General features: G+C 51.5%; 1 protein-coding gene across 1 annotated transcript; it reads left to right on the top strand.

The window, feature by feature from the left end:
• Positions 1–2956: 2956 nt before the first annotated feature.
• On the top strand, positions 2957–7927 carry M436DRAFT_44650 (uncharacterized protein; the record flags this gene model as incomplete). Its single annotated transcript, XM_013572435.1, has 2 exons — positions 2957–7721; positions 7767–7927. The coding sequence occupies 2 exons, from the start codon at positions 2957–2959 to the stop codon at positions 7925–7927; spliced, it is 4926 nt and encodes a 1641-aa protein (XP_013427889.1).
• Between the last annotated feature and the right edge of the window lie 353 nt (positions 7928–8280).

Raw genomic sequence — 8280 nt, 5'->3', positions numbered from 1 at the left:
CAATTCATGACGTTTTGTCTTCATGGTGCAAGCATCAGTCTCCTCAACGACCATGACATTGTAACGCTCTGAAATTTGGAGAGCAAGAGTTGACGATTAATGTCCTTCAGCCCCCATTCTCTCCTAGACACAAACTTTTAGGCTCAAGAGTGCTGTGTTCTTTGATGATGATAGACCAGTCCTGCGCGACGGAGCCATCGCCGTCTCAACGTAACCAATGTGCGTGATAACATCCATACCAATGACATGATGTTGATCGTCCAACTCCATCATGGTCAAGACGACTTGCTACGCACCTTCGTTTCGTTGAGGTCGTTATCAGATCTCTGGATGATCTTCTCTGTCCTTGTGTGTGTATGGTAAGGTTCAGCGACAACTGTCAAGTGCATTTGAAGTGCAAATATGCTCGCACTTCGACCCGACTGACGGATGTTTCGTCTTATCAACGGTCACCTCAACCGTGTGCGATTATCTTCAAGGATCTACCCATAATCTTGCAACAAGGAAAATTTGTAGTCTGTGCAAAGGTATCCACTCGTAGATGCTCGACGTACGTACGCATGCAATCAAACATGCTGAGTGCTAGGATGGTATAGAGTCATGAACCATGCGTCCTCAATATCCTGGTTGACGTACGGGCTTGTCTGTTGCTTACATTGCTGCTCCACTCTTGGACTCCGATCTGACTTCGCAGTAGCGTAAATCTCTGTTTATCATTATCTTGTCAACCAACTTCTCCATGTCGCCGTCTGTCGTCCCGCACGTAACCCCGGCCCCATGGTCGGTCGTTTCGAAAGTCGAGGGTTTGACAGCAAACATGTCAAACTGCGAGGTGGGATCTAACTCTGTGCTTCCAAGACAATAGAATCCTGCAAGGGATAGATATAGATTGCGCTTTTGGATTTCGATAAATCGTATATGCTGTCCTATCGTTTTCGTGCATACAGTGCTCGTGTAGGTACCCAAAAAGTTTGTCGTGCGCACTCGCATATCGGCGGCCTTTGCTTGGCAGCGCGCCTTGATTATGCAGGTGTCGATCGCAAGATACTCGGGTTGGCTTCTCGCACGTACGAGATTACGGATCTTCGTTCTCCTGTTTGGTTGACTGAAGGTAAGGGCATCGGTCCCACGCCATTACATACCTATCCTCGATGCGCATGTACTATGACAACATTTTCACAAGCATCGAGGAACGCCCCGAAAGAGACTTTGAGACCTCCTCATCCGAGAGATCAGAGTTGTCCGCAAAACACGCAGGTACAACCACCGTTCTACAGCGGCGGCGCTGCAGGCTGAGACAGAAGAACTCACGCAACGGCTGTTCCGACATGACGTTGCAGCGGTTTGTCAGTGGCTCAAAGACAAGACTTCATCGTCGGCACTTACAATCATCTAATCAATCTCATGGTCCTTATCGAATTGGGGAGCGACATGTCATATGTACCATTGCGGCGGAGTCGCCTAACTGCTTTGATTATACTGGGCTATCGAATGTTGTATTAAACTCCTTTGTGTCTCTCAGCCTCTGGGTGGGAGGCGCCATACAAATCCGCAGGTGCTCTTTGATCGCTAGCGCACAAACCTTCGGCAACCAGGAGCCTCGCGAAAATTCTATACGGCCGGACGACGCGATTCCCATTCCATCGACTCGACGTGACTCGACTTGGATCTCGCATCATTCGTTTCTTTGATAAGATGTAGCGACACCATTTTCTCTTCAGCTCGGCTCAACTCAGCTCATAACAGAAGCCAGCTGAGCTATAGTAATTTGCCCGCCCTGATGTCTTGTGATAATTTGACAAAACCTAGAACCCCCTATCAATCTGGCCGTCCTCAGCTCAGCTGTACGCAGTATTTGAAGAGCGATGCTTCATGCACGGTACCTTGCAGACCAAGTAGCTCGCGGACCAAGCCGCACGGACTACGGACTAGCTGCCGAGCTTGAACAGAAAAAAGATCTTCAACCGCAGCGGGTGTTCAACCGGCGACGGCGTGGAACGTGAGCACTCCGGCGCTTCCATGTTTTGTTGACCAGGTTCTTCCGGCGTCCATCGTTCTGCCCTCGGGTTCCTGCAGGGATAAACAAACCGTCTTGGTCAAGACCATACTGGACGCGGTTCAGTCTGCTTGCTCCAGCTCAAACTGAAACCTCGTCGTGTAGCCCTAGAGTATGCCGTGTTATTGACTCTAGGCCATTGATATCAGCCCTGCTAGCTTCACGTGAAGAGCCACGAGCACGTCAATAAGGTTAGTCTCAACTGATTGAGGCACGGACGCGGTGCCCAAAACGGCTTCGGCGTGGCCTTCGACTATCCAAGCTCGGTAGGTGACCGCATGTCTGCAGATTTCTAGGTGCTCAACCCAGCTGCAGCCTCTGCAGCACGCACTAAAGGATAGGTGATTTGGTCGATGCCCAGTCCTCTGATCAGTTGCCTGTTCTGACCAGACTCTGACTATTCGATCTTCGCGCCTGTTTAGTCTGTCTGGACCTGGGACCCACGCCGCTCACGCGTTCTTAGCCCATCGTTCTCCTTTATGCTTGTTTTTCCACATGCTCTCCACTAAAGATAGCCATGTCTCAAGCGTCTTTACGGCCTCAGCTGCAGACTCCGATCATGTCAAGCGAGTCACGGGCGTAAAGTTTGGGTTGACTGGCAAGGAACCGTTGAAGTGGGTGGTGTACCGAGCCAACGTGCGTTGCCATCATCCTGGCACTGTGTCTGTTCATCCCTTTATACATATAGGTCCTCCGTACGCCTCTTCGTGGCTGGCAGTTGTATCCTTTCTTTTTGTTAATACCCCCTCCCTTTACCCGTAGTGTGTGCTCAAGTCCTTATTGTCCTCGCATATATCAGACACCATGGACAGGACTTCAATTGCCGATTACGTCTTTCAAGACAAATCAGCAAGCATGAGCCACGATGAGACTGCTCTTTCGAACTGCTTGAATGCCGCCATGAACAATCCCTTTATCAACAAGACCAACTTACTTGCCTCGATACCTCTATCTAACGACACTGCACTCGCTTCTTTACGACTCCTCACTTCATTACTCGACACACTTCCAGGATCCTGGCCGACATTCGATCTTTCATGTTGTTTCTCGAGACTGTGGAATCTTCTACCCGAAGATGTGAAATCGGGTAGAGACACACAATACAACGCCCTTTTGGATACGTCATCACAACAAATTAAGAACACATATTCGGATATTTGTTCTCTTCTTCCCGAATCAGATGCGCCTGCGGTCTACGGTGCTTCATCCTCGAAGCCTATCAGCCACAAGAAGTTGCACAAGTTCGTGAAAGACTTCAGTCTGCCCACCAAGCAACCCCATGGAACCAGATCAGTGGTTGCCTTGGCTCTACCAAATGGTCCCGTACTAGGATTGGCTCTTCTGGCTACTGCAAACTACTACACAGCAGCGCCTGTAACAGTAGCTTCTGGACCGGAACAATTTGAAAGCGATGTAACGCAAGCAGGAGCCAGTGTGGTCCTCGTTACCCGACCGGATGTTCAGAGATTAGGACTGGATGGCGCTTGGGTCCGCGAGGCTGGAATCGAGGTAATCTTGGTTGAAGCCAACGACGACGCAACTTTCGATATGACTTACACCAACGGCACCCCGGTCATCAGCTCAAAATCGAAGCCTAACGGATCTGATGATATCGCACTCGTACTTTTCACATCAGGAACTTCTGGCAAGAAGAAGGTTGTCCCTTACACTGTTCACACTCTCATGTCTGGTGTGGGCTTCGTCATCGAATCCTGGGGACTGACCAAGGATGATATCTGCATTAACATGATGCCTCTCTTCCACGTTGGTGGTATCGTCAGAAACTTGTTCGCTCCCATTATGGCCGGTGGCTCAACGATTTGCTGCCCGGCTTTCGATGCCAACTTGTTCTGGGATGTTGTTGAGGATCTGCAACCAACCTGGTATTACGCATCTCCTTCAATGCACTCGGTCATCTTGGAAGAAGGCCGCAACCGCCCAACAGCACTGGATAACTGCAACATGAGACTGATCTGCAACGCTGCTGGTGGTCTCTTGCCTTCGCTCGCATGTACGCTACGAGACACATTCAACTGTATCGTTCTTCCAAGTTACGGTATGACAGAGTGTATGCCTATTTCAAGTCCTCCCCTCAACTACCAGCTCGACCGATCTGGCACATCTGGTGTCAGTGTTGGTCCAGATATGGCAATTTTGGATGGCAACGACAGCAGACTCCCGATTCACACAGTCGGCCGCATTGCTGTGAGAGGCGCACCTGTCTTTGGTGGTTACCTCAAAGACAACGATGTGCTGGATACCTCATGCTTCACAGCCGACGGCTGGTTCGATACTGGTGATATGGGTTATCTGGATGCAGATGGCTACCTGTACGTGACCGGCAGAAGCAAGGAGGTCATCAACCGAGGTGGTGAACTGATCTCTCCTTTCGAGATTGAGGAAGCTGTCGTCACTGCTGCCAAGCGTGAGGGAAACCCTCTGTTTGGTCGCGTCTCCGCTGCTTTGGCATTCTCGATGCCTCACGACGTTTTGCAGGAAGTTCCTGGCGTGGTCCTCGTCACCCCTCTCGGTGCTCGCCGTGCCGACATCAAGACTGTTCAAGAGGCCCTGAAGGACTCCTTGAGCCAAGTCAAGTGGCCCGCCTATGTTGTGTACATGGACGATCTTCCCAAGAACAACAACAAGGTGCTTCGTATCAAGCTCGCCGAACGCCTGGGTCTGGGTGAGATCACCGATGAGACGCCTCTTGCAGACCGTCATTACGAAGCAGTGTGCCCTCCAGTAAATACCCCTCTTAGCACTCGTATCGGCGGTTCAATCTGTTCCTTCGATGCAGCATACGTATCTCGAAAGCTTTCGACGGTCTTCGGCACAGAATTTGACATCGCCGTCAGAAAGGCCTCTCACGATGGATATCCAGAAGCTTTCCTCGCTCCTCGCAAGAATTCGACCGTCACACCAGTCATGTCAAGCTACCCCAGTTTTGACTCTCTTCTGCGCGCTGAGCTCGATGGCTACCTCATTCCCAGCAAGGTGCACTGTCTCGACGTTCCTCTGCCCAGAGACAGAGAGGGATCGGTTGACAACGCTCAGCTGGAGACTTTGATTGAATCCGATTCTGACGAACTTGCTGGAGACATGACCGCGACTGAGGCCAAGATTGCCGAAGTCTTTGTTCGCATCCTTTCGTGTGCTGCCTCTGAGCTCACACCTGAGTCAGACTTCTTCGCTCTGGGAGGCGACAGTCTTCGTGCTGGCCGCCTGTTGTCGGAACTTCGTAAAGAGTTCAAGGTCCGCCTGCCCATCGATCTGCTCTTCGTTCACAGCGGAATTGCCGCTCTAGCTAAGAACATTGATGACATGCGTGGTCCCACCGACGAGAAGCATGCTACTGCTGAAGTCGAGCAGACCTTTGTCAACGTCGGTTGTGAGAAAACATACAGCTCGACCAACCCCATTGTCCTGTTCGTCCAGCTTATTCCCCTCGGCTTAGTCTACCCTATGAAGCGCGCCTTGACTTGGACATGCTTCATGTACATGCTCAGCGCTACTCGTGACTGGGTTACAGCGACCAGACTCATCGGACGTCTCTTCAACCTGATCCTGTCTCTTGGCATCGCCAAAGCCATTACTCTCATCGTCTGCCCAGTCATCGCTATCTTACTCAAATGGATTATTATGGGTACATACAAGGAGGGTGTTTACCCCATGTGGGGGCCCTACCACATGCGCTGGTGGTTCACCGACAAAGTTATTACTATCTTGGGAAAAGGTGTCTTCGATCAATCCGAGTTCGGCACTATTCTATACTATCGATTGATGGGTGCAAAAATTGGCAAGGGCGTCAAGCTCGCTAAGCGTGCCATCATCCGCGAGTTCGATCTCGTTGTCCTTGAAGATGGAGCAAACTTGGACGCATGCATCTGCAGAGGCTTCGGTGCCGAGCAGAACACCAGCATGTACCTTGGTCATGTCCGCGTGGGCAAGGCAGCATCTGTCGGTCTTGCCTCCATCGTCGCTCCTGGAACATCAGTGCCCGACAACGCCTGCATCGGACCCAACTCTTCGAGCTGGGAGGCCGACGACGCTAGCGAAGAATTCCGCGACTTGTCTGCCAGCAAGATTCCTGGCGCCCACTTCCTTCTGTCGTTGTTGATCACTCCCATCTCTTTGGTTGTCACTCTTTGCAAGAGTGGTCCTTGGATTGGCGGTCTAGTCGGTCTCGTTTTGACTCAGCCTGAGCCCAGCGCCGACAGAGTCAAGTCGATCATCTTGTGGTTTGCCGTTCCTCATCGTATCGGTTGGCATTTCGCCGCAAAGATCTTCGGTGCTGGCGCAGCTCCTCTCACGTGGTTCGTTGCTGTTTGGACCATCAAGAAGATTTTGGATTTGACCATCGGCAAACTTACCCCAGGACCCGCCCAGTCTAGATCCCAAGCCCAACGTTTCCGTATGGCCGTGCTCAAGACCATCGCATCTCCTGCTGCCTTCCACAAAGTTACTGAGCTGTTTGGTGGCCATTACGAGGCCACGTCAGTCCTGTATCGTGCCATGGGTGCAAAGGTCGGACAACGTGTCTATTGGCCTGGCACTGGACCCTCGTTCCAGGACTTCGATCTCCTCGACATTGGAAGCGACATCGTCTTTGGTTCTCGATCCCATCTTGTAACTTCCGATGGTACTGGTAGCGACTATGTTCGCGTTCAGGATGGCGCCATGATTTCTGATCGTGTGGTACTCCTGCCTGGTGTCACCGTCGGCAAGAAGAGTGTCCTTGGAAGTGGTGCCTTGACTCGCAGGAACAAGTACTACGAGCAGGAAACTGTTTGGGTTGGAAGCAAGGCCGGCGAGGCTGTATGCCTCAGTGGTAACAAGCGTCCTACCACAGCGGACACTGCCAATGTACAGCACGGCATGCCTAGTTTGAACAGCACCACCAACTCCAGCACTGCAACCCTGAGCGAAAAGGAGAAGAACGACAATGAGAAAGCAATCCAAGAAGGTGTGCTGAGCAGCAGTTCCTCGATGACAATGGTCGAAAAGGAAGAGGCAGCAGCCAAGTCTTCATCTCCGTTCGGTCGCGCCTTCTACGAAGGCCAGGCCCCTTACCACGTTTTCGGCCCTTGGACCATCTTCCTCTACTCAACCTTCACCACCATCTTCACCGCCTTCTACTGGAACATTTCATCCATTGGTGCCCTGCAACTTGTCGCTAAGCTCATCAAGACCTCGGACCCTGTCCACGAGCCCGACACTCCCTTCCGTCCCGTCCTCATCTTTGCTCTCTTCGCCGCTTTCATTGCCGTTCTCCACACTGTCCAAGCCGTTCTCGCTCTTACCATCGTCGTCGCTGCCAAATGGATTCTTCTTGGCAGACGCCAGGTCGGCAACTACGACTGGGACAAGAGCAGCTACTGCCAACGCTGGCAATTGTTCCTCACCATTGAGAAGCTCCGTCGCCACTGCTACGGTAACGCTGGTGTCGTCGGTCTCCTCACTGGTTCTCACTACGCCGTCATGTACTTCCGCGCTCTTGGTGCTACCATTGGCAAGGACTGCTCTCTTTTCTCAGGTGGTCTGCCTTCGCTGATGTTCACCGAGCCCGATCTTCTTACCCTTGGTGACCGCGTTGCTGTTGATGATGCATCCCTGGTTTCGCACATCAACTCTCGTGGTGTCTTCAATCTCAATCCCTTGGTCGTTGGTGACCGCAGTGTGCTCAGAAGTGGTTCCAGATTGTTGTCCGGAGCCAATATGGGCCAGGACACCATGTTGCTCGAGCACACTCTCGTCATGGCTGGTGATGTCGTTGACGACGGTGTCACTTACCAAGGGTGGCCTGCAGAAGGCTTCGAGGGCCAACGTGCACCTCTTCGCAATGGCCCAGTCACTCTCGTGGCCGAGGCTTGAACAGTCATTCCTGCATCTCCTTTTTCTCTTTCTGTTTGACGTGTTCTTCGCTTTGTCGAGATACGACTGGCATATACCCTCCACGCGCAGATTTTCTCATGTTTTCCTTATGGTCATCACTGTTTGTCACCACCTGTTCATACGAACCATGTCACATCTTCCATTTCTTAGCCAGTTTATTGGTCGTCATTCTGAGCGTTATGTTCAATATAGATCTGCTTTGCACATAGACACACACACATATATATCATGAACTGCTTTCTTCTGTTGACCAAACATCTTCACCTGTTCCTGATCCATATTGTACTTGAGAATCGAGAGACATGTCTGCATACTCCTATGTCTATCTGTCC

The sequence above is a fragment of the Aureobasidium namibiae genome (genome assembly GCF_000721765.1).
Source record: "Aureobasidium namibiae CBS 147.97 unplaced genomic scaffold scaffold_7, whole genome shotgun sequence".
NCBI classification, from domain to species: domain Eukaryota; kingdom Fungi; phylum Ascomycota; class Dothideomycetes; order Dothideales; family Saccotheciaceae; genus Aureobasidium; species Aureobasidium namibiae.
The sequence above is the reverse complement of the archived record's forward strand: the minus strand, read 5'-3'. Positions and strand labels throughout refer to the sequence as shown.